The sequence below is a fragment of the Papio anubis genome, chromosome 15, assembly GCF_008728515.1.
Source record: "Papio anubis isolate 15944 chromosome 15, Panubis1.0, whole genome shotgun sequence".
NCBI lineage: Eukaryota > Metazoa > Chordata > Mammalia > Primates > Cercopithecidae > Papio > Papio anubis.
In genome coordinates, this window is record NC_044990.1 from 3,190,218 (window position 1) to 3,217,664 (window position 27,447).

The following is a 27,447-nucleotide window of genomic DNA, read 5'->3' on the forward strand; positions in this document are numbered from 1 at the left end:
CAAGTATTTAAAAATCTTAAAGAAGAAACTCTTAAATAATGTATTTGTACATATATTGATATAGGTTAACATATGTTTGACATAAATTAATTTTAATAATATGATAAATTTAGACTTAAAAGTTGCAAAGTTTAATTACAGAATCAATCAGTACCACTAATGCTAACAAATACCAAATCTTTAGGTACTTGGTCTTGTTGGGTTGACATGGCATGTGTAAAAATAGAGATTGTGACACTGCTTGTAGTGAACAGTTTATAATAAACTGTTTTAATTAATTCTTCAGGTCCCAAAATGGTAGAAGTCCAGAGTCAACAGTTTCAGATCAACTCCAACAACGGCAAGCCACTATTTACTGTAGATGAGAAGGAAGTTGTGGTTGGTACAGATAAACTTCGAGTAACTGGTATGTACTAACTCGAGAAAAACACAACATTCGATGGAGTACACATCTGCAAAAACACATTGTACTATTGACAAGCTTATGTGGAATCTTTCAAGCAGATAAGAGAGCTTGAATGTGTTGCATTTTCTCCATTGCAACTCTCTTGATGCCCACCCTTCTTCCACCACAGGTTTACCCTTCCTTCCTTCCTTCCTTCCTTCCTTCCTTCCTCTTTCTTTCTTCCTTCCTTTCTTCCTTTCTTCCTTTCATTCATTCTTCCTTTCTTTCTTTCCTTCGTTCTCTCTCTTGCTTGCTTGCTTGCTTGCTTGCTTTCTTTCTCTCTTTCTCTCTTTCTTTCTTTTTCTTTCTTTTTTTTTTTTTAGACAGAGTCTCGCTCTGTTGCCCAGGCTGGAATGCAGTAGCACAATCTTGGCTCACTGCAACCTCCGCCTCCTGGGTTCCAGCGATTTTCCTGCCTCAGCCTCCTGAGTAGCTGGGACTACAGGCACCCAACACCATGCCTGGCTAATTTAGAGGCAGAGTTTCTCCATGTTAGCCAGGCTGGTCTCAAACTCTTGATCTCAAATGATTCACCCACCTCGGCCTCCCAAAGTGCTTGTAATCCCAAAGGATTACAGGTGTGAGCCACAGTGCCCTGCCACTCTTCGTCTTTTTCTAACTGGAGTAACCCACAGACTTATCAAATGTCACTGTTATCTGTGCAGTTCAAGTATCTGTTTCCCAAGTTTCTTTTATTCTCATCATATCATGTACTTGAATTTCTCATATTTCTACCAAAAAAGTTCTCTTTTTGAACTAAAAGTTGAATACCGGTCTCATAGGACTCATTTTTAAGACTGAGAAGAGACCATTTTATGAAAAAAATTTTTCAGAACATACTCTAAATTCACTTGCTAAAGACTAGAAGACATAAGCAGACACTTGTTAAATCTATCCCAGTGCCTTTCTGTACTACTGTGAAAACCAATAGCGATGTTATTGTCTCACACAATCCTATCAATACTCCCAAATGAAAAACAAATAATATTTCCTGGCCAAGGAAGTAGACTCCACCCTATTACCGGCCCTAACAAACTACAACAATCATAACCTAATGTTGCACACTCTAAGACAGTCATGTATCTGGTTTTGTTACTAAAATGAAAGACACTAGGGCATTTAGTTAAAGGAAATTGGTCATTGTCCAACAAAGCACCTTGAGCATCAGAAATGCACTGTTGCGTACGATAAAGAATATGGGCTGGGTAGACCTGGATTCAGTTCCTACCTCTGCAATTACTAGCTGCATAATTTCAAGTAAGTTAATTTTTGTTTTCTGTTTCCTGACTTCTAAAAGTGAGTTGATAATGTCAACTGTACTATCATTGCTGGGTTAAGTGGATTAAGTATGCAAAGGACAGCAGAGTTCTTGGTAGAGTATCATTGCACTGCAGGGCAGTAAAATCTGCAGGGAAAACAGTCTAACAGCTTAGATCGCTTCAAACCCAAGCCTTCCCACACAGAGAATCAGTAAAATGAACTTTTCCTTAGCCCAGGACTCCTTCCGGGCCATGACATCAATTAGAGGAACAGATGAGAAAAATTGATAAGCAACTGTATTATTTATTACCTGTATGCATGCGTCAGAACCATCCAGAGGACTTGTTTAAAAATACACTGCTGGGGGCCAGGCACAATGGTTCACACCTGTAATCCCAGCACTTTGGGAGGCTGAGGTAGGTGGATCGCTTGAGCCCATGAGTTTAAGACCAGCCTGAACAACATGGTGAAACCCCATCTCTACAAAAGAAAAAATACAAAAATTAGCCAGACGCAGTGATGTGTGCCTGTGGTCCCAGCTACTCGGGAGGCTGAGGTGGGAGGATCACCTGAGCCTGGGAGGCAGAGGTTGCAGTGAGCTGAGATTGAGCTACTGCACTCCAGCCTGGGCGACAGAGTGAGACCATGTCTTAATAATAATAATAATAATAATAATAATAATAGTGCTGGCCTTCATCCCCAGAGCTTCTGATTCAGCAGGTCTGGAATGTGACTTGAGAATCTGTGTTTCTAGGAAGTCCCCAGGTGCTGCTGATGCCACAGCTCTGGGGACCACACTTTGAGAACCACTGCCCTGGACTAACGTGAACCAGCAGGAGAAACAGCAGGTCAGCAAATATGTCAACGCTCTCTGTAGAACAGCGGTCCCCAACCGTTTTGGCACGAGGGACTGGTTTCATGGAAGAAAATGTTTTCACAGTGTGGGAGATGGTTTGGGGATGAAACGACTCCACCTCAGATCATCAGGTATTAGATTCTCATCAGGAGCATGCAACCTAGATCCCTCACACGTACAGTTCACAGCAGGGTTCGCCCTCCTATGAGAATCTAACGCCTCCACTGATCTGATAGGAGGCGGAGCTCAGGCGGTAATGCTCGCTGGCCCACTGCTCACCTCCTGCTGTGAGGCCCAGTTCCTAACAGGCCACAGACCAGGACCCATCTATGGCCCAGGGATCTAGAGTCCCTGCTCTAGAACATGCATTCAAGTTGTCCTTTCAAAAGACAAGTTATAATCTTCTCTTTCATAATTGTTTTTGCCTGAGGCACAGTTTTCTCCCAAACTCCTCCTCTGCAGTGCAGCTAACGAAGCAAAATATACCCCACCTCTAATGACTCTACGCTTTCCTTGTTATTTTGGTGTTGCAAACATTTCTAGCTCTTATTGCCAGAGACACCATGAACTGAGAGTGTACAAACGGTACAATTTTGAGCAAACCATAATTCTCAATTTTCCAATATGTTATTGGCTTCCTTACATTTTGTAATGAAAGAAACTAAGAGATTCCACAGTTTTGATGTTTCCCTTCTTGTTTTGTCTCTATCCAAGGTCTGACTCTCTAACCATTGTCTACGGTAGCAGGCTTTGTCGATCTTAACACTGTTTTTTTTTTTTAAACTTTAAGTTCACGGGTACAAGTGTAGGTTTATTACATAGGTAACTTGTGTCATGGGGGTTTGTTGTACAGATTATTTCATCACCCAGGTATTAACCCAGGTTGTTAGTTATTTTTGCTGTTCCTCTCCCTCCTCCCATCCTCCACCCTCCAATAGGCCTCAGTGTCTGTTGTTCTCCTCTATGTGTCCACATGTTCTCATCATTTAGCTCCCACTTATAGGTGAGAACATGCAGAATTTGGTTTTCTGTTCCTGTCTTAGTTTGCTAAGGATAATAGTCTCCAGCTCCATCCATGTCCCTAGAAGGGTGTGCATGATCACATTCTTTTTAATGACTGCATAGTATTCCACATTTTCTTTATCCAGTCTGTCACTGATGGGTATTTAGGGTGATTCTATGTCTTTGCTATTGAACCTTAGCATTGTTAACATTTTGGGCTGGATAATGTTTTTGGTGGAGATTGGGGGAGACTGTCCTGTGCGTTGCAGGATGTTTAGCGGCATCCTTAGCCATTTAGTGGCATCCTTAGCCTCACTAGATGCTAGTAGCATTCCCACCCCAGCAGTTGTGACAACCAAAAATCTCTCCCAACATGGCCAAAGTTCCCCATTATTGGGGGAGGGGGAGTAAAATCTCCCCCAATTTAGAAGCACTTAAATTTATACTGTTTCTCTGGAATTAGCATTTACATAGCATTTGCTGTGTGTCAGTGACTAACCTAAAAGCCTCCAGTACACAATAATTCAGACATGCTTCCTTTTACATGATGCGTATACTTTGGCTGGGGAGGTGGAAACACAAATTAATTTGTTGGATACAATCGGCTAAGGACACTAAAAGATGTTTGAGCAAAAGCCTACAGGAGCAGCCCAGAGAAAAGGATTCATTCTGCCGGGTGTGATGCGTGGAAAGAGAGGCAGAATAGGTCAGCAGTGAGTTCTCCAGGAAAGAGACATTTGAGCTGGTCCTAGAAAGATGGGTAGGAGTTTATCAGGAAGAAAACATAAGGATTAGCATTCTACACAGACTGTACTCAAGAACAGATATTAATGGACAATTGCTGAAAATAACAATGGGTAACTTTTTTTTATACTTTAAGCTCTGGGATATTTGTGCAGAATGTGCAGGTTTGTTACATAGGTATACACATGCCATGGTGGTTTGCAGCACCCATCAACCCGTAATCTACATTAGGTATTACTCCTAATGCTATCCCTTTCCTAGCCCCCCACTCCCCAACAGGCCCCAGTGTGTGATGTTCCCCTCCCTGTGTCCATGTGTTCTCATTGCTCAGCTCCCACTAATGAGTGAGAACATGCAGTGTTTGGTTTTCTGTTCCTGTGTTAGTTTGCTGAGAATGATGGTTTCCAGCTTCATCCATGTCCCTGCGAAGGACATGAACTCATCTTTTTTATGGCTGTATAGTATTCCATGGTATATATGTGTCACATTTTCTTTATCCAATCTATCATTGATGGGCATTTGGGTTGATTCCAAGTCTTTGCTATTGTGAATAATGCCACAATAAATATATGTGTGCATGGGTCTTTATAGTAGAATGATTTATAATCCTTTGGGTATATACCCAGTGATGGGATTGCTGGGTCAAATGGTATTTCTGGTTCTAGGTCCCTGAGGAATTGCCATACTGTCTTCCACACTGGTTGAACTAATTTACACTCCCACCAACAGTGTAAAGGCGTTCCTATTTCTCCACATCCTCTCCAGCATCTGTTGTTTCCTGACTTTTTAATAATCGCCATTCTAACTGGTGTGAGATGGTATCTCATTGTGGTTTTGATTTGCATTTCTCTAATGACCAGTGATGATGAGCTTTTTTTTCATATGTTTCTTGGTTGCATAAATGTCTTCTTTTGAGAAGTGTCTGTTCATATCCTTTGCCCACTTTTTGATGGGGTTTTTTTTTCTTGTAAATTTGTTTAAGTTCCTTGTAGATTCTGGATATGACCCCTTTGTCATAAATCTACTTGGATGGACTTCAAGTAGCCTTTGGAGTTTCTCAGGTCAGCAAAAGCAACAGCAGTTGACAGCCAAGGAAAGAGCAGTGGTAGGAAAAGAGATAGGCGGCCTCACTCTGAGGACTGGAAAGAAAACCCAATTCTTTGCTTCTTTTCTCTGCTCTCGTCACTTGCACAGCAGCCCATAGCTCCGATGAAAGGGGAGTTTAAAGTGGCTCTCTCCTTAAGACGGTGCACTCGAAACTCCTGGCTGCACCAAGTCCCAATCCTGACTCGAATTGCCATTCTTTGAGTAATTAAGACAATTGCTATTGCTATTATTTTAATGACTCAAATAAGCTAAAACCTCTCTTTAATTCTTAAACAGCTTCCATTTATACTTTAGTCAACTAGGCTACTGAATAATAGTTTTTAAGTGAAATTTATGGAAGCGATTACACAATTTCACCAGTTCAGTCTGAAATCGATTTAGGCCTTTGAGCAGGCTCATCTTCCTCCCCCACAAAATTAGCCACCAAGTGGCCAAAGTTAACGTTTCCTTTATTAACCCAAATTACAGAACATACCATTGGAATAACATCACAATGTTGTCTTCAAAAAACTATTCTACACCATTGCCAGAACTGACTTCTGCCAGATGACAAATTGCTAGTTTGGCCACCATAAGTGTATTTTAGCTCCCTGGCAACAATTTGCTAGGCTTGGTCTGTTTCCCAATATTATCTTTAAAAACAGAGTTTTTTAATAGGATCCATTTCCCACCACTAATGAGAAAAAGTAAGATCTAGCAACAATCCCAATTCTTCATGCCTTCTGTGCAGCTAAGCAGGATCACAAAAAGTCAAAAGTGATAGTGTAGAAATGCTAGAGTCACCCATAATTATAGCCAGTGACAAAAATGGACCTGGAGAATGTGTTCAGCCACTGAAGAAGTGAAAATAAACAAGGATGTTAAGTCGAAAAAGACGTGAAGACAGATATCTGGAAGGTGCTTTTAGGAGCACCATATCCTTCAAACACATACCCAAGGGCACAGAACACTAATGCAGCACTGCACGCAGCGGTCAGTGCTGTGCTGCAGTCAATGGTATTTCAGCTGAAAGGAACAAGAGTCCCAATTAAAACAGGCTTAAACTGCAAATCTCACATAGGAAGGCTGGGGAAAGGGTAACCCCAGGTTGTTGATTAATTTAGTAGCCAAGTAATATTTCTCTACCTTTTCTTCTCTGCAAGTATGTTGATATTTCCCTTTTTGGTTGCAAAATGATTCCATCAATTGCAGACATCACTTGCCGCTGCAAAGACTTCTCTCAACATCTCTCTCTAAGAGGACCTCAGTGATTTGGCATCTTAAGTGACTCTCCCAGCTGAAATTTTTCTCATATTAAACTATTTGAATTTCTTTTGTATGCAGCATTTGGCTGGATTTATTTTTTGTAACATAATTTATTTTGATTTTTAATGTGGAATTTAAAACATTCACATTCATTGTGATAACTGCTGTGTTTGGCTTATCTATGCCATATTATTTCATGATTATTATTTTTAATCTTACCAAGTTTGAGTCTGAAAAAAGCCTGGTGTAAAGGGAGATAGAGTGGGACCAGATTACGCAGGGGATTTGCTGGCCGTTATAAGAAGTTAGGATTTGTTTTAATTCAATGGGGGGGCATTGAATTGTTTTGAACAGGGTACTCCTTGATTCATTATACATCTTAAGGTCAATCCAACCATTACAAGGGAGGTTGGAGGAAAGAATGGAAGCAGTAAGACCAGTTAGGAGGATGTCAATTGTAGTACAGGTACTCAGTGAATGTGACCTGGATTGGGTGGTAGCAATGGTCAGAGAGGGAAGTGAATTACTCCAATTTAAGATCTGACAGCTACAGCCTTGCCCATGAATCACATGTACGGCAGGCATCCAAGAGGACACTCAATGATAATATTTGCTTTGGGTGATGGCATTACTCTCTGGGTAATGGAGAGGCTTGAGGAGGAGGAGAATTCATTTGCAGGGCAGACAGCATCAACAGTTAATATTTTAGACACGTAAACTGAAGATCATCTGGGAAAACTGCCAAGTGCATATGTCATGTCAGCTATTCGGCATGTGAGTTAGCTACTGCTCAGAGCAGAAGTCTAGACTAGAGATAAATGTGGGCGTCATCAACCAACTGAGCTCCGAAAAATGCCAACGAGGCCAAATAAAGGCAGAGCAGCCACCAAAGGAGAATAAGGGACAGGCAATGCGGCGGGAGGGATATTACAATAATCATTTTTCTGGTGTCAAGAGAGACTATTTTCTCAGAATTTGGACCCAGGAGAGATGACAGAAATTGTCACTGGATTTATTATTATGGAAGTCATTGCAATCTTAAGGAGAGCATTTTTCACTGGAGTAATAAAAGCAAAAGGCAGGTTGAAGTGATTACAAAGTGAATAGGATGGGAGGCAGTAGAGGCATTATGTGGGGACATTAAGCGGAAGTTTGCCTGAAGAAGAGAAATGGAATATTTTTGACATCACTTGAAAAGCCCATATCAGTCCATAAATGCTCGATGAATGCGTAGAATAAATCTTAACAAATAGTTATCAGTGTTGATACAAAAATGAATGCATACTGAGACACATAATGTATTACTGTTTGAACAGAAGTATTAATATTGAATTCTATGTATTTCTATAACTGAAGGAACCTAGAAACAACAGTATGTTGCAAAGAATGTAGCAACTTAGAGTAATTTGCCATTCAGTTGCTGAGCTCTGTCCAAGAGTGTCATGATTGCTGGGCTCTGTACCGTGAACTTTCCAACTGCCTTCATGACCATCTCAGTCCATCTTGCACCACAGTCTTACTACGGATCTTCATGTGAGCATCATTCATCATACAATGCTCTAGAATCCAGAAGGGAAGAATGATGTTGAGTGCTACTGCTTCACAGTAGAAACAGACATGTCTAATCTCAATGACACGTCCATGTCTAATCTCAATGACATATTCTAAAAATAAAAAAGTTAACATTATTAGACTAGGCTTTCCTTTATTTTCCTTTTTATTTGTACTTTCCTATATAAATAATGCATATTATACAGGGTCATTTTAATGCGTGATTTATATAATGATATTTTATAGTAGAACTTTTTTCCTGTCTAAAATTTTAGATTATAGGACTTCAAATAATGTTTTATTTTCCACAAAGAAGAGGTATTACACCAATTATATTTCTTATATCATCTTGGTTGTGAATATTTAAATGAATGCAAACGTAAAGAAAATGCAATTAAATTGAAGATCAACAACCATTTCCTGAGAATCATTTTATGAAACCATTTAGGAAAATTCATTGTATTATATGCAAATAGGTTCCGAGGAGTATTTAACTTTGAGGCTGAATACTAATGATATAATCAAGAGCATATAATTTGGGCATTTATCATTTCAATGTAGAGAAACTGCTGCTCTTATTTAAAGATAATACATATCAGTTTATAGATTTTCTCTCTCCCTATAAGTACATTACCATAATCATATGTCAATATAATATCACTAATTATAGTTACATTAGAAGGTAAGTAATTGGCACGCATTTAAAAACTAATTACCGAGTTTTACTGCCCTGTAAAATAGTGCCACTGAAAGTCTTTGAATAAATTCAGCTATTGGGAAAGAGAATTGAAGCTACTGTGAAAGTTGATTATATGAATTGGGTCATGTTGTCATACCCAAGCAAATCGAGGGGCTGCGGGGGAAAGCACTCAGGGCATGTAGCACCTTTTTCAAGAACTGAATTGTCCTCAAGCCCAGCCGCTGAAATGGCCTGCTATCACCCTAAGACCAGTGTTACCTAGTAAATGCTGAAACGACCTGCCGTGACACCAACAAGTGTTCTACCTGCTGCCCTCACTCACCAATCAGAGCTTCCCAGCTCCCAGAAGCTTCTCTAGTGCCAATGAGCCTTCTTTCAAAACAATATATAACATTTCTTTCCTTTTTTTTTTTTTTTTTTTTTTTTGAGATGGAGTCTCACTTTCTTGCCCAGGCTAGAGTGCAATGGTACGATCTTGGCTCACCGCAACCTACGCCTCCCAGGTTCAAATGATTCTCATGCCTCAACCTCCCGAATAGCTGGGATTACAGGAGTGCGCCACCACACCTGGCTAATTTTTGTATTTTTAGTAGAGATGGGCTTTGATCATGTTGGCCAGGCTGGTTTCAAACTCCTGGCCTCAAGTGATCTGCCCGCCTTGGCCTCCCAAAGTGCTGGGATTACTGGCGTGAGCCACTGCACCCGCCCACGTTTCTCTTTCTAATAAAACTCCCAACTTTTTCTTTGTTCTTTGGAGATATGCCCCAAATTGCAGTTCTGTGATTCCCCCAAAAATCATTTAGAGATTTATCTCTATATTTATTTTGACCCAACACTGTGCTCAAATAAAAATTGCCCATGAAAGTGGAATAGATTGCAGTCTTTAGTTTTGTTTTACAAGGGTATGTGTTATAGAAAGTAAAATGTGTTGACTTTTTTCTCATTCGTAATATCATCTTGTTTATATAAAAATGGAGAAAATAATTACATAAAAATTTATGCCCACATTCCTTTTGTTTATATCTTAGTTATGGAAAGAAATCATTATTTTTTGATGATTCATAAAGCTCATTCTAGGTTCGTGATAACAAAGCATTACTTGGGTTTCAAACAATGCTACATAAACCACAGTAAATATACTTACATAAAACTAAGCATAGCTCTGCTTGTCTTCTTGAGAATTGACTTGAGGTGTATTATTTTGCAAATCAGAAGAAGCAAGGAGGAAAGAAAAGAATAAAATGAATACATATTATTATACAGATTACTATGTTAAATTATTTTCCTCTGTATGCCAAGCAGGAAATGTTGTCAATACATCAACAAACCAGATATTGTGCTCTAAAATTTGACTGCACCATTTATTGTGGAAACGCCAGTGCTTGGTATAGCCTAACTTTACATAATGATCTCCATTATCATTTAGGTTTGCTTAAGTGGTATTTTAAGAAAATGTGACTTGTTACAGCATGTATGAGGATCTATTTCTCATCTGAGTAGAATTTACATAAATTATAATTTTCATGAAACATTAACCTTCACTTATGTGTGTTCCTTTATTTCAGTTGATTATAGTTTTTATGTAAATCATCCTACTAAATCCGTTTGTAATTTTAAAATTTCGCTTTGTTCTGATTTAAGTCTGTTTTGCTTTTGTGCCACGAGCTATTATTTCTTGGATAAGGGCTTTTTTCCAGTGTAGATTTTTATCGTATCTTCATATTTAAATAAAATTACTAAGGAAGTAGTAATTATAATAACAAAGCTAATATAGCCAGTAATACTCTGGAGAAAATGTGAAGGTACTGTGAACTGTAGGACTGGCCAGGCGCGGTGGCTCACGCCTATAATCCCAGAACTTTAGGAAGGCTGAGGCGGACAGATCACTGGAGGTCAGGTGTTTGAGACCAGACTGGCCAGCATGGTGAAACCCTGTCTCTCTTAAAAATACAAAATATTAGCCGGGTGTGGTGGTGGACACGCATCGTCCCAGCTACTCAGGAGTCTGAGGCAGGAGAATTGCTTGAGCCTGGGAGGCGGAGATTGCAGTGAGCGGAGACCGTGCCACTGCACTTCAGCCTGGGTGACAGAGTGAGACTCCGTCTTAAAAAAAAAAAATTTTTTTTTAAATTAGTAAGGGCTGCTCAAAAGATGTTTTGCCCAGGATGAGGATTTCTCAACACAGAGGCTGGGAAACCTTTACCCAGGCAATTTTTCTTCAGTGTCCAATATTGAAACTAGTACAAGAGTTGATTTAAAAATAAATATTTTAGTTGTTTCATTATAGAAGCTCCTCAACTTGCAGTGGCTTGCCTGCTACAAAGTCATGGCAAGTCGGGGACCCTCTGTATTTCCTAAAGAGGGAAGTTCACAGCGTGAGGATGAATCCTGAGGTTCCTGTGGAATCACAAGGGAGAGAAAAACGCTTTGCAAGCGGCAGCCACAGCCTCTTAAGCCAAGGCTAGGGCCTGAGCCAGGGGTGGGACCCTAGGCAGGGCAGGGCCCAAGATAGGCATGAGCAACCTGGGGAAGTCATGATGAGCATGTATACGCAATGTAGTGCGTGGTGCTGTTTATATCTGTGAATATGCCCATGAAATTCAAGAGGATATAGATTTAAATATGATGTGAAAGATACACGTTTGTATTCCATGTAGAATTCGTTGCTTCCAGTGAATTGGATTATTTGTTTATTCCTGGACACTCAGCACATTTTCCTGCCCCTGGACTGCTGCTCCTTTTGAAATTCTTGCTCGCAATCTCCATATGTTCATAAAGGTTTATTTATTTTAAGGTTCAGACCCACTTCACTTTCTTATATAGTCGTCCCTGATGCCTTAAAGTAATTCTTCCCCGTTGATGACTCTCCAGATGATTTTGTTGCAATTTGCTACTGGCACATTACTTTCTATCACATATTGTTATTTATGTATGAAAACCCCTATAGCATATAGATTAAACGTGTGGGCTCTGAATTCAAATTACAGCCTTGCCACTTCTCACCTGTGGAACCCTAGGCAAGTTAATTAACCTTTCTCTTCCTCAGCTTCCTCATGGGTACAATGGGAAAATATTACCTGCATTGTAGGGGTCTGATTATTAATCAAGTTAGGATACATCAGAGAGCATGTCACTTTCACCTGTGTTTTTCTGCACCCCAGCTGACACAAGGCCTTGCATATAATTAGGTTCTCAGACTCATGAAACAGCTGGGAACATACTGATTCCTAGGGATTAGAAGGTTCATTTTAAATATTTAAAGCTTGTAATTTTTCTGTAAATATCCTGAGTGCCTTAGAAACAAGTAACACAAGATACAATTTTTACACATAAAATCTAGAGAATTAGTTAAATTAGTATTACTTAAAATATACGGATGTATGCAACTTTCAGAAGGACTTTTTTTTCTTTTTTGATTTGAAGACTAATATTGCTTTCTAGTTTTAAAATAAGCCTGCTAATTTGTAATTGCTTTGAAAAACATACTTTGTTTATGGGAACATAATGAAATTGTGATAGCCTCAGAAAAGTAGCGAAGCAGTTGGGCCTATTTTTCCACCCGTAACTCAAACATCTGCAAAAATTCTGCAACAAAGAACAAAATCCATATGTTCTTTAATATCTAGGCTAAATGTTTATTTTGTCCGGTGCCACTTGTTTTACTTCTGCTCCTGATACATCTTTGTTTTCTGTTTAGGGCCTGAAGGGGCTCTTTTCGAACATTCAGTGGAGACGCCCCTTGTCAGAGCCGACCCATTTCAAGACCTTAGGTAAGAATTTTTCTTCAAATATTAACAACCTCTCCTGTAGAAAACAAGGGGGTATGTGCTGGAATAATATGTCAGCAGTGACTACGACCTGACTGTTTCTTATTTCATCCGTTGCCTTTATTTTCAAGACTTTCTGCTTATAACTAGATAGTATTTATTAAAATCCAAAGGAGGTCAAAAAGTCCCACTGACTCCACACTTGGTGCCTCTTCACAGCCTCCTCCTCCCTCCTCCTTCCTCCTCTCCAATCTGCCTCTCACACTGGTATCAAAATGAGTTTGCTAAATGCAAGCTGGTTTAAATGCTTCTTTGCTCCCACATCACATCAGCCATAGGAAAATCCTAAGAGCTCCACTGGGCACTCCCAGCCCTTCATAGTCTGGGCTGTGACCGGCGGGACCTTCTCCCCTACCCTGCCACCCAGACACGAGTGACTGCCATATCCTCACCGACTCGTCCCACACCATCCCCTCTGGAAATATTTCTACCCCAGGGTAATACATCACAATCGATTCAGAATGAATGAGCATGTCTTTCCTTATGAAGTGGGAGAAGGAGATTGTTAAGAAGGATCTGGGAAGGGGAACCCCTGCAAGTTTGCAGCAGGGCAGTCTGGCAACAGTCCTCTTCTGCCCGGATGAAGTCACTGGGACTGGATGCGCCCTCTCTGGTAACCAGAACACTTGACAAATATATGAAACAACCACTTTCAGACACTGGATAACAGGAAGTGCAAAACAAGATAGAAACTAATGAGGTGAGCCCTACACTTGCCCGAGCTCTCTGCCCACAGGCATGTTCAGAATCAGGGCACAGGGAGGGGGAATCCAGTCAGTGCATGGGCATCTCTGGGAGTGGAGGAGAAAGAGATCCGAGAGTGGGGAGTCTGTGGGGCAGCGGACCAGAGAAGAGGGCATGTGCCGGGAAACAGTCCCAGAAATCGCATACAGCTTCCCAGGTGTGCACGTATCAGAGGTTTTTCAACTGCTCCCCTATATGTAAGCACCTGATTTATTTACAGTTCGCTTGTGCAGGTATATTTTCATATTGTTGGAGATACAGCTTCATGATAAATTCCTGGAAGAGGAATCCGTGGGTGAAAAACATAAATGCCTATATTGTTTACTCAGATAATGCCAAATTCCCTTCCAGTGACTTCCCCCTCCATTGGGGTGTGCCAGTTTGCACACTAGCATTGATACGATAAAACCTATTTTCCTTTCCCCATAGCTGCCAACACAATGTGTTTTAAGATATTTTAAATTTTGCCAATCTGATAGATTAGAAATTATATCTCAAAATGGTTTACATTTCTCTTAATATGAGTGAGGTGGAGCAACTTTTCATATGTTTAAAGGCCATTTTTATATTCCTTTCTGTGAATTATTTATCTTTTTCTACTTTTTAAAAAAATATTTTTCCTCTCAATTTTTAAGACTTCTTTAAATATTGGGGATATTAGCCCTTCATCCGTAATATATGTTTTAAATAATTTTTCCCAGCTTCAGTTGGCTTTTGATTTATTGTACTTTATGCTGTGCAGACTTTTTAATGCTTACATGCTCATGTTTATTAATCTTTTTTATTGTATCTGGATTTTAAGTTTGAATTTAATATGTTTATTGCATGGTTTTATCTTTTACGATTAGACCTCTGATCCACTCAGAGTTTATTATTGTGTGAGGTATGATGTATAAGGTGTGAGGTCTGATTCTAATTTTATCTTTTCCAATTGGCCAACCAGACATGCTACCAACTAGATTGTTTATTTAAAACTCTACTTTTCCCCTATGATTTGAAATACAACCTTTACCACTAAATGTCTCTGTAGACTTGGGGCTGTTCCTGCACTTGTTAGTCTATTGCACCAGTTTCTCCATTCATGAGTCAGTACTGACTTTGTTAACTAAACAGGCTTCTTTTTTTTTTTTTTTTTTTTTTGAGATGGAGTCTTGCTCTGTTGTCCAGGCTGGAGTGCAGTGGTATATTCTCAGCTCACTGCAGCCTCTGCCTCCCAGGTTCAAGAGATGCTCCTGCCTCAGCCTCCTAAGTAACTGGGATTACAGGAGCCTGCCACCACGAATGGCTAATTTTTTTTTTTTTTTTTTTTTTGGATAGAGACCGGGTTTCACCATGTTGGCCAGGCTGGTCTCGATCTCCTGGCCTCAGGTGATCCACCTGCCTCGGCCTGCCAAAGTGCTGGGATTACAGAGAAGATATTTTAATGTCTAGTAGGACTAGTTGTGCACACATGCATGCACGTGCTCACACACAAACTTTGTATATCTTTGAATATTAGTCTGCCTATTCTTGCTTATGTATTTTTGCATATGAACTTGAGTATTGTCTACTTCCAGAAAACTTATTTTTTATTAGGATTATATTAAGTTTATAAATTATCTTAGGGAAAACTGACAAATGACTGTGTTGAGTGATCTACCCAAGAACAGGGCTGTCTTTCCGTTGGTTCAAAGCTACTTCTACACCTCTCGGGAGCATTGAAAAGTTTTCTTCATATATGTTTTCCACGTCTATTCGTTGCTATTATAAAGGAGGTTTATCATGTCATCATTATTCCCTGTTATTGTTTTAGATATGAAGGCTATTGATTCCTGTGTGCTAATTTTATTTCCTTACTAAACCTCACTAAACCTTGTATTGTTCACATCCATTTGATGACTGATTCACTGGGATTTTCCAGGTATACCATCAGATCATTTGCAAATAGATGTAGTTTTACACCTTATTTTGCAAGTGTAACATCTAATCCATTTCTCTTGGCTAATTGGATTTCCTGATGTCCTCAATACAGTGTGAGAAAGAAATGGAGATAGTAAGCATCCCTGTCTTTTTCCAGTCAAAGTGGAAATGCCTCTGGTATTTCTCCATTAAGCAAAATGATGTGAATGTGTATTTTATAAAGAAAGCACATATCAATTTCTAGTTTGTGTTGAATAGGTATTGAATTTAGTAAGAGGGTCTTTAGTAATTACAGAGATAGTCATCTATGTCTCTTAGATATACTAATATGGAGTATTACATTAATGGATTTTCTAATACTGAACCAATCTTGCATTCTGGGAATAAATCCTACTTTGGCCATGAAGTATTATACACATAACTCATATTAGTCTGCATTTCTTTTTGGTCTTGCTCTGCTGTCTGCCTAGGCTGAAGTGCAGGAACAGGATCTCAGCTCACTGCAGCCTCCAGCTGCAGGTTTCAAGCGATTCTCTTACCTCAGCCTCCAGATAGGACTACAGGAATGCACTACAATAATTATTATTATTATCATACTATTTTGAGACAGGGTCTTGCTGTGTTGGCCAATCTGGTCTTGAACTCCTGGCCTCAAGTGATCCTCCCACCTCACCTCCCAAAGTGCTGGGATTACAGGTGTCAGCCACTGTGCCTGGCTATGCTATGATTAAAAAGTTTAAGTAACCCTGTTACTCTTGGTTCAAGAATTAGGAAGTTTTTCCTCATTTTCAATGTTCTGGAATAATTTGTGGAGTATTGGGATGTTCTGGTCTCTGAAGGTTTGATAGAATTTTCCCTGGAACCATATGGGCCTGATGAAAATTTGAAAGACAGTATTTTAATATTAATAGTTTATTTCGTCTTTTATAAAAAATTGTGTTTAAGCTTTCTACCTTTAATGGTAGTTGATTTTGGCCGACTGTACTTCCCTAGGAAATTATTCACTTAATCTAAGTATTCAACTGTATTTGTATAGTAAGTGGTCTGAAAGTAGTCTCATTGGAATTTTAAAATTCCTGTTGTTTTCATGGTTTTATACCACTCATTGATAAAAATCAGTGTCTACAAATACAAGTGAAGCACTGAAGTGATCTAACACTGTTTGCGCAATCACATCCTTGGTTCCAAGTATGTATATTTTATTCATCACAAGTTAGTATCTTAAGTCTTCTTAACTTGAACAATGAAAACAATTTATTCCTTCCGGTAACTGACAACTTATGGTGTGGCTTATTTTCCTTAATTCTAGCAATTCCAAGAAAAATGAAAAAACTACAAAATGTAAAAAAAAAGTACATATCATCAATTCAACCACTGAAAACAGTTTGAGGATTGAAAGTTTCGTTCAATAACAGAAGAGCGCAGTCAGTGCTCATACAAGAATTCACTGATGACATCTTGGGCTCCTGAGCTATAAAAGCTCCATTAAATCCAGAATGTGAAGTACGTTATGTGAAAAGTCATTCTCCAAATGTAAATGTATAGGTTGCCCTTTTCAAGAACCACTTACAAATATATTCGTTCTAATTTTCTTTTAGCTAAAAGGAACTTTTTAAGACTTAATATTTTTTCTTAACAAACAGAAACTTCTAATTCCTTTTAAGATGAACAAGTAAGATGCAAAATACTAAACAAAGTTACTAAAACAGAGGTCTTAAGGACGAACTGAACTTTTATAGTTCACTGACTTCTGCAGTAATTAAGTCTGAGGCTCCCCTGAAAGACTGAATTGGATATGTCATAGATGTTTAATTGTAGCCATCTTATCTGAGTGACATTACTCTATAATGCAACATAATCTTTCACAAATTTCTGTTCATTGCAGTGACACTCCATTCCCTTCTAGACCTCAGAAATTATTAGTTTTTTTCTGTGAAGTACAGTCTTGATGAGCTTAGAAGATTATTTTATATTTTTCATGAGTTAAAAAAGTCATCTTTTTTCAAGACAGAAGCACACTTTTCAGAAATAATGAAATCCCAGCAGTAATTTGGATTACTGTGGGATGGTGTCAGCATTGACTGTGGGCAGTACTTAGAACTATGCCCTATTATGCATTTTTTTAGGAGATAGTTTCTACAGAACTGTATGGTTTTTTTTCAAGGTTCTAATGAAAGGTGATCCAATTCAAAGGAAAATATTAGAAGTCAGTACAGATGCATGGAAGAAGAAATATAGGGCAACCATGTTAATATCAATGTATCACACTATATCTGCATTTAAAAGCATGGATTCCATGAATTCAAGTGAAATACTTGAATTTCAAAGCTCATCATTGTCATAAATCATAAAGAATATCGTCAATACATTAACTATTAAAATGCAGGCATTTATTGTGTAAATACGACTACATATAGATGGTATCTTTGCACAGTTCATTAGTAAACCAAAACACAAGTTTTTATGTGCAAAAACATTCAGTATAGAAGTGAGAAAATAAAAATAAAAACCCACAGACGGATCTCTATAAATGTCAACATTACAACTAGATGGTGGTCAGGTCTAACAAGAAGTGGATTGCTGAAGATCATGAATGCTTCACTCGTGAATCATGAATTTATAGACACTGATCCTTCTCTGGAGAGTACTTGGCCAGTATGAAAGTTAACTTATCCTTGCAGCATTCTATGAAAATACACTTTCAGGAACTTGGGTGTTTTAGAAACCACTGCTTGGGCACTAAGGAGGGAGTGAGTTCTTTCAAAAACATTTTTGTTTTTGTGTTCAGGTCTCTAATCAGACAAGAAGTTATTTTTCATGTGAATGTGAAGTAGACGAATAATTTTCCTTTGTTTTCTGAGTGGGGATACCCAGTTGTTTCAAAAGTCAATCTATTCCTTGTTTATCTGTAATGCTATTTTTGTCATATATAAAGCTACTTTTAATGGATGCCCTATTCTTGTCCATTGTTCTGGCTTTTTTCTTCTTAAACCAGTATCTCCCTAAGAGCTGTACAATGTATCTGGTACCTGCTAGGGCAAGTGTCCCCATCATGTCTTCTTCAGAGTTGTATTGACTGTTTTTAGACATTTGTTTTTCATGTAATTTTTTTTCATTGTTTTGAGACAGAGTCTCACCCTGTCACCCAGGCTGGAGTGCAATGGCATGATCTCAGCTCACTGCAGCCTCCGCCTCCTGGGTTCAAGTGATTCTCCCACCTTAGCATCCTGAGTAGCTGGAATTGCAGGTGCATGCCACCATGTCCGGCTAATTTTTGTAGAGATGGGGTTTCATCACGTTGGCCAAGCTAGTTTCAAACTCCTGACCTCAAGTGATTCACTCAGCCTCCCAGAGTGCTGGGATTGCAGGTGTGAACTACTGTGCCTGGCCTATTTTTCATGTAAATTTTAAAATCAGTTTTTCAGGTTTTATGAAAAACTCTCTTGGTTTTTTTGTTGGAATTACATTGAATTCATGCCTTTATAATAATGAATTCTGTTGTCCATAAATATGGTATCTCTCTCTATTCACACAGCCTTTTTTATGCCATTTCATGTTTTATGATATTCTCCATTTAGGTTTGGTCCATAATTATTAGAATTCATTACCAGGGTGTTGATAGTTTTTGTTTCTATTGAGAATGAGTTCTTTATTCTATTACATTTTCAAAGTGATTATTATTGATTTTTGCATGATCATTGTCATTGTCCAGTGGGCCCATGAACAAAGTGGCCGTGGTGGCAGGGATTGAGGTTATGCATTGGATCAGCAACATGGATTTCCACTCACCAAGGCTGTTCTGGCTACAGCCACTGCTGAGTGCCCAATTTGCCAGCAGCAGAGATCAACACTGAGCCCTTGACATGCCACCATCCTTGGGGTGATCAGCCAGCTACCTGGTGGCAGTTGGATTATACTGGAACTCTTCCATCATGGAAAGGGCAGAGGTTTGTCCTCACTGGAATAGACAGTTAGTCTGGATAGGGGTTTGCCTATCCTGCATGCAGTGTTTCTGTCAAGACCACCATCTGTGGACTTATGGAGTGCCTTATCCACCATCGTGGTATTCCACACAACATTGCCTCTGACCAAGGCCCTCCCTTTATGGCTAAAGAAGTGCGGCAGTGGACTCGTGCTCATGGAGTTCACTGGTTTTACCATGTTCCTCATCATCCTGATGCAGCTGGATTGATAGAACAATGGAATGACCTTTTAAAGTCACAATTACAATGCCAACTAGGTGACAATACTTTGCAGGGCTGGGGCAGCGTTCTCCAGAAGGCTGTGTATACTCTGAATCAGTGTTCAGTATGTGGTACTGTTTTTCCCATAGCCAGGATTCTCGGATCCAGGAATTAAGGGGTGGAAGTGGAAGTGGAAGTGGCACCACTTGCCATTACCCCAGTGATCCACTAGCAAAATTTTTGCTTCCTGTTCATGTGACATTACGTTCTGCTGGCCTAGAGGTCTTAGTTCCAGAGGGAGGAATGCTGCCACCAGGAGACACAACAATGATTCCATTAAATTGAAAGTTAAGATTGCCACCTGGACACTTTGGGCTCCTCCTACTTTTAAGTCAACAGGCTAAGAAGGGAGTTACAGTGTTGGTCGGGGTGATTGACCCAGACTATCAAGATGAAATCAGTCGGCCGTGCATGGTGGCTCACGCCTGTAATCCCAGCACTTTGGGAGGCCGAGGCGGGTGGATCACGAGGTCAGGAGATCGAGACCAGCCTGGCCAACATGGTGAAATCCCCTCTCTACTAAAAATACAAAAATTAGCCAGACACGGTGGTGGGTGCCTGTAATCCTAGGTACTTGGGAGACTGAGGCAGGAGAGTCACCTGAAGCCAGGAGGTAGAGGATGCAGTGAGCTGAGACTGCACCACTGTACTCTAGCCTGGGTGACAGAGCAAGACTCCATCTCAGAAAAAAAAAAAAAAAGAAAAGAAAAGAAAAAAAAGCAAACTGGGCCGGCAGCCACACCATGCACATGGAGCTGTACCAAAGTGTTCCCCAGCCTGACTTGACCAATAAATTCCATAAATATCTCTAAGCATTTTCTCATACTCAAGGTAAGTCTTCACAATGTGTGGCAGGTCAAACTCCACATGCTCAGAAAATGAAACTTTGCCTTCTATAACAAACAGTGATTAAAAAAAAAAAAAAAAAAACAACAACAACAACTTGCCAATTCAAGGGAGCAAGTCATCAGATGTAAAAAGTCTGTCAAATAAATGTTCAGTCAATTTAAGTGCAGATTCATTATCGGCGTACTTCTGTCTTAAGCCACTTCCCTTTCTCTCTGCTCCCTGCCCCTCTCCTCCCATGAAACCCTAGCCTACACTGGGTAGGATTTCCGAATTACGTATCTTTTTCTGTTTGTTCTGCTTCTTACTGCCCTTTTAAGCGTTTCCTTGAAATCAGCATTTCAAACTTGGGCACTGAGCAGCTGAAAAGTGTTTCAAATGATCACATTATGCCATCTGGTGGAAATGCAGCCTTTTCCAGGCAGAGGCAAGTAAGAGAATTCCTCTGGCTCTTATATTTTTGGTTCTCTTTCTGTATTTGGCTTAACCACAAGGAGAGTCTGATAAACTGTACAAAACCAAAGCCAGCTGAGGCCAACTTCCCTCCTTTCAGTTCTGTCAGTTCAGTAATTTTTCCAAAAGAAATCTTTCCATTTGCCCTGTAATCTTTCTAAAAAAGACCAAACTTATATTCTGTCTCATGAACATGTGGAAAATGCATGTGTTGTCCTTACATCTATCTTTTTTTCCTAAATAAATTGGCATTTTAACTAAAAAAACAAGCCTACCACAGCTACTTGAGAGGCCGAGGCAGGAGGACCTCTTGAGCCCAGGAATTTGAGGCTGCAATGCACCATGATCACAACTGTGAAGAGCCACTGCACTCTAGCCTGGGCGACATAGCAAAAATAATTTTGTGTAGTTCTTCATAAATGGCATTTTCTTCTGAAATAGTATGCCAGAGTACTTAACTACGCCATTGGAAACTGCTGCATGGGATTAGGACTGCCTCATGTTTTTATCGGCTTTTAGAGGATACTAATCTCATAGGCTTTCATTGATAGAAAGTTTATTTCTTACTTCACATTATTTCTGGATTTATCAACGAATAATGCACAGTATGTTACCATTTGAGAATGACTTGAAGACTTATGTATCTTACTAGTTATCTTTTCCATGCTAAGTTGAGGGAGTGCTGGAGTGGCTTTTGATACTTTTTTCTGTTTTCTTTTCTTTTTTTTTTTTTTTTGCTTCTTTTCCTCACCTCAGGTTAGAATCCCCCACTCGGAGACTAAGCATGGACGCCCCAAGGGGTGTGCATCTTCAAGCTCACGCTGGGAAAATCAAGGCGCTCTCTCAAATGGATATTCTTTTTCATAGTAGTGACGGAATGGTGAGTTCGCAGATCAGCCTCCTACTGTATGTCCCGATGATATTCCTGAGTATCGTGTCTGGAAAGCTGTATTAAATTTCTAGTAGTTTGCAGGAAAACATGAAGGTCATAGAGTAGCAAATGTACAAGGAAAGCAAAAGACAATTTAGCATTGAAAGAAGGGCCAAGAAAGTCTAAAATTATTCTGTATTAGATCCGGACAGGTTTCTTTGACTGGCATTTTTGCTATCAAATGACTTAGTGGCTTGTTATTTTCTTTTCTTTTTTTTTTTTTTTTTTTTTTGAGACGGAGTCTCGCTCTGTCGCCCAGGCTGGAGTGCAGTGGCGGGATCTCGGCTCACTGCAAGCTCCACCTCCCGGGTTCATGCCATTATCCTGCCTCAGCCTCCCGAGTAGCTGGGACCACAGGCGCCGCCACCACGCCCGACTAATTTTTTGTATTTTTAGTAGAGACGGGGTTTCACCAGGTTAGCCAGGATGGTCTCGATCTCCTGACCTCGTGATCTGCCCACCTCAGCCTCCCAAAGTGCTGGGATTACAGGCATGAGCCACCGTGCGTGGCCCATGACTTGTTATTTTCAAGTTGGAAAAAAAAAAAAACCACTACAGACATTCACGGTTTACAGAGAATGTCCATTTTGCCATTTCCTAGGGATCCGGCTTCTCTGGGGATGGCTTGTCACTAGGAGTCACCCACCAACAACCACTGTCACCTTCCACTGCCCAGAGTGCTGCGCTTAAGCTGCATTTCCAGTTTAAACGAAAATGAAAGATGAAAAATAACTGTTTTTTCAAAGTCAACTACAATAAAGATAAAACCTGGGACTTCAAGTCTAGAAATACAGTTGTCTCCCTTTATTGACAGGGGACATGTTCCAAGACCCCTAGTGGAGGCCTAAAACCACAGAGAGTACTGAACCCTGTGAACACTATTTGTTTTCCTGTGTATACATACCTATGCTAAAGGTTAACTTATAAATAAGGCTCAGTGAGAGATTAAGAACAATAATAACTCACAGTAAAATGAAGTGATTATAACAATATGCCAGCATCACCGCTCTCGTGCTTTGGAGACATTATTAAGTAAAATTAACGGCGACTTGAACACAAGCACCGCAGTAACTTAACAGCGGATCTCACGACGGAGATGGCTGCTCAGTGACTCACAGGCTGGGAGCGTAGACAGCTGGAGATGCTGGGCACAGGGATGATTCGTGTCCTGGGCTGAACGGCTCGAGATTCCATCACGCTAGTCAGAAATGTGTGCCATTTAAAATGTACAAATTATTTCTGGAATTTTCCATTTAATGTTATCCAGACTCAGGTTGACAGCAGATAACTAAAATCAAAACTAAAACCAAGGAAAGCGAAACAGCAGACAGCAGGGGAGGAGCTACTAAAACCTCACGGACACAAGCCAAAGTCACAACGAGGCTTAGAGCACACACTGCTCACTACTGATATTGGAACCCTGTTTGTTAGAAAAAAAAAAAAAAGGAAAAAGCTCGATTTCAGTCAACCAGAAACTCAGACATGTTAGGGATGTTCCTAAATGGTCTAGAAGAAAATCAAGGATTTGGTTTATAAGCTCATTCCAATTGTATGATGCCGTATTTATAGATTTGTACGAACAACTGATCTCATCTTCTTGGCCTAAGCCCAGATATTTTCGTACGTACGAATGTGCTCACAATAAGCCTCTGCTGCCTGGATTGTCTTGTACATAGCTGTGTCTTACCAACAGTGAGTGCAGCGAGTGCAGTGAGTGCCGTGGGTTGCGTTCATTCATGCCACCCTTGCCTGGCTGTCATGCCAGCACCATGTCCAAAACGCCAAGGAAGAGACCCACAGCCATGGAACAGGACGTAGGGTTTACGGAGGACTTACCGACAGGGCAGTCCAGTAGTGGCGAGCTGGACTGGAAAACTGCTCCCATTTGTAAAAAGCATGCAGGTTATACAGCATTTTCACTTAGCAACAACTTCCATTTAACCCAAAACAAAGGGCCTCAATCCTCCATATGGCCTGTGTTCCAAGGGATGGGCCAGGCGCTCCGATGTCCTTCACAGATGTGGACTGAATCTCTGGGTTGGCCACTCCCAGACTCCTTAGCTCAGAACTCTGAACACACATTCTTCTTGGGTCCTAGAGTCATTCTCAGGGAGTGCCTGAGTTATTGCAGTCAGGTGCATCTCCATACACCGGGTGAATGTGCTGGGATAAATGTCCATGGACGCTCTTAGTACAGTGAGAGGGCACATGGGTTTCCAAGCTCCTCCCCAGCTCTGGCCCTATCATCGCACCTGTGGCAATGCACAGACCCCCCCTACACATGAAATGTGGTGCAGCAGACAGAGGATTCAGCTGGCAGGAAGCCTCAGTCCTAGTGTTAGATCAAATTCCCTCATTACCTGTTTGAATTCGGGAATCTTACCCGGCCCTCTCTGGGCCTGTCTCCTCAAATAGGGACATAATATTTGCTCAATTATGTCATAGGGTTTTGAGGCACTACTTAGGAATATGGGTGCCAACATTTTGAAACTACATTACTGTGATATTAGTAGGAAGGTGTAGTAAAGGTGTAGGTGGATATGTAGAGTGTGTGGGCAGGACCCATCAGATAACAGCCTGCTAGTGGAACACAGTTCTTCAGGGGAAGCCACTGCAAGTCATAACCTATGAAGTTATGATGTCAGGAGCAGATAAATGCAGAAATAAAAATCAAGAATGTTGGAATTTCATTATGAAATCATAATGTCACTACACACTTAAAAATGTATTACCGGCCTGGTGTGGTGGTTCACGCCTGTAATCCCAGAACTTTGGGAGGCCGAGGCAGGCAGATCACGAGGTCAGGAGATCAAGACCATCCTGGCTAACACGGTGAAACCCCGTCTCTACTAAAAATACAAAAAAACAAAATCAGCCGGGCGTGGTGGCGGGCGCTTATAGTCCCAGCTACTCGGGAGGCTGAGGCAGGAGGATGGTGTGAACCCGGGAGGCGGAGCTTGCAGTGAGCCGAGATCACACCACTGCACTCCAGCCTGGGCGACAGAGCAAGACTCCATCTCAAAAAAAAAAAAAAAGTATTACGTTCACAAATGTAAACTTACCTTAATTTTGAAATGATATTACTTATTGACATGAAGTAGGAGTCATTTTTACAAGCAGCACACAGCCAGACCCATAACTCGAGTGGGTCTTCCTTATTATGAGGAGCTACTTCAAAGGGATGAGAGAGATTCCAACCTCTCACCAAACATAATCCCATAAAGGCAAAAAAAAAAAAAAAGATGCTTGGCAGTGTGTGGACTATTCCAGCGGCTGGAGTTTGCTGGAAGAGTAGGGTCAAAAATGACAACTAGAAAAAAAATTGACCAATTAACCACAAGAAAGGGGACAGGAGAAGCCAACAAGTTGAAAGTGTGTTAGTGAAAAGCAAGCGCCCAAAGAACCTGAGGCACTGGGTAATAACTAAAGAGATTCTACTTGAAAAGCATATTGACACCTATTTGACTTCTTTGACCCTGACTGCACCAGACCACGCAGGGCGCAGAGCTGCCTGCGAGGCTGTGGGGTCGTGTGATCAAGCCTCACCGGGCAGGTCCACACCGGGGAATGCGTGCAGCCGACAGCAGGTTGTTAATCGACTGGAAGGCAAGGATAAGAGCCACACAAAGTAAAGGAAGGAGCTCTCCTGTTGGCAAAGACAGAATTATTCCTACCCACATTCCCTTTAATTCCTTATAACAAGTGAGTGCCCTGGAGTGGGCGACATTTGGCTGCTGGATGTGACAATTTTTATTTCTTTATCAAAAAGATTTCCGAGCCTCAATCTTCGGCTCTTTGTTTGCATTTCAGTTTATCATATGGCCAGAAAATCCAGTCGTTTTCATTTCATTTTAATTGGCTGAGTCTGTGTGTCTGCAGGTTTTCGGCATCTAACAGGAGGCCGTGCCATTTCAAATAACATTTAAAAGTTAGGGAAATGGTTGCCAGCTAATAGGATGAATTTAATTGCCTCTCATAGGAAAACAAAATCAGGAACAAAATCAGGATAAATTTCATTATTCATGGGTAGAAATTATTAAGATGAATCTATTTCGATGGATTGTACTTTATCCTAATGGGGAGGAGAGGATTTATGTAAAGTCAAAGTGAGTCACAAGATAAACGTGAAGCGGCAGAATTCTAATATGTTTGACAAACGATTTTGAAAAGCGTTTTTAGAAGTGTAGCGTCACAAAACTGAAAAGCAACCCAGTTTACTGAAACAAAAACAAACTGTAAAGGTGAAACACGTTTTCACAATGGGGTCACATTTCTAAGCTGGACTCAAACAGTGACAAAAAGGAGAAGTGCCTCCCTCCAGTGTGGAAGGAATTGTGACGTTCCAGCCTGCATGTAAAGTAGAACTAGGCTTTAAAAGAATCGGATAATTACGAAATGACTCACATAAAGTCAGGTGCCTATTTCGTTTTCCATGAGGAGAAGAAACTAATTGGAAACCTTGTGAGAATGAGGATTTGTTGCTGACCAGGGTGGCCCTTCCTTAACACCTCGTCTCTCGTCTTCTTCCAACCAGCTTGTGCTCGATGCTGAAACCGTGTGCTTACCCAAACTGGCGCAGGGAACGTGGGGTCCCTCTGGCAGCTCACAGAGCCTCTACGAAATCTGTGTGTGTCCAGATGGGAAGCTGTACCTGTCTGTGGCCGGCGTGGGCACCACGTGCCAGGAGCACAGCCGCATCTGCCTCTGAGCTGCCTGCGTCCTCTCGGTGAGCTGTGCAGTGCCGGCCCCAGATCCTCACACCCAGGGAACAGCTGCACATCGTGAAAGACCGAGGAAGCGTGGATGGGAAGTAAACGCTTCCAGAGGAACTCAGGAAAAAAAATGTGCCAGTGAAAAAGTGTTTGGACAAAACTACATGATCTCCAAATGCACGTGGATGTGAGACACAAAAGTTGAAGAAATGGAAAAGCAATGTGTTTTTCCACTGGATTAATTTTCACCAGAACAATTGTGAATTCTGCCTCGCCTCCCCCATCTTGTCCCTGTGGGCACACACTCGGTGTGGAGTTAACGTATGACGCTCCACTGTGGCTATCTAACATCCTGTTGAGAGTAGCCTTGCTCAATACTAAAATGCCCCAAAGTTCTATACAGCATTTCCTTCACAGCATTCAAACTTCACATCCTCCCTTCAGTTCAATGCAAGTATATCAGGTTTCACAAGAAAAATTTCAAGTTTTGAAGGGTATTTGAGGTTGATCTGGTTTTCAAAATGTAGTCAAAGGAATAAATCACACAAAATTAAACTTTCTGTATATAGTCAATAAACAATAAAAATCAACCTCATTTTTCAGATTTCACAGTTTAAGGGTGTCTTACTTTTTTAATGCTCACAAATCTTTGAGGTAGGTATTATTTTTCCCCAAGTTACTGGTGGCAAAGGCTCAGGTAGAACAAGTCACAAGATCACATGGTAACTACTGAAATTAAACCAAAATATAACCCTCAATTTGCATAGCTCTTTTCACTTTGAAAAAGTTTCACGTGCTGTGTCCGAAATACCCGTCTATGTGATCATTGTACAGAACTTATCTGACAAACAATGAAACTGAAGCCCAAAGAGTTTTTGTCT

At 40.5% G+C, this 27,447-nt stretch overlaps 1 protein-coding gene and 1 long non-coding RNA gene across 6 annotated transcripts in view; one reads left to right on the top strand and one right to left on the bottom strand.

The window, feature by feature from the left end:
* Positions 1-27,177, top strand: part of SGCG (sarcoglycan gamma) — a 98,942-nt gene extending 71,765 nt beyond the window's left edge. For 4 of the 5 annotated variants that reach the window (XM_031655757.1, XM_031655759.1, XM_031655760.1 and 1 more), the window contains 4 exons: positions 287-406; positions 12,608-12,680; positions 21,680-21,803; positions 26,389-27,177. In XM_031655757.1, coding sequence (XP_031511617.1) covers positions 287-406; positions 12,608-12,680; positions 21,680-21,803; positions 26,389-26,562 — 491 coding nt within the window. In that variant the 3' untranslated portion in view covers positions 26,563-27,177. Of the gene's footprint in view, positions 1-286; positions 407-12,607; positions 12,681-21,679; positions 21,804-22,455; positions 22,635-26,388 lie in introns of those variants that run through there. The other variant, XM_031655761.1, reaches the window with a different exon arrangement.
* Positions 7,656-21,757, bottom strand: LOC116270543. The gene is made up of 3 exons (XR_004178616.1): positions 21,675-21,757; positions 10,055-10,095; positions 7,656-8,218 (listed from the first exon to the last, which is right to left on the bottom strand). It is a non-coding gene; the product is annotated as an uncharacterized LOC116270543 (long non-coding RNA).
* Positions 27,178-27,447: the final 270 nt, after the last annotated feature.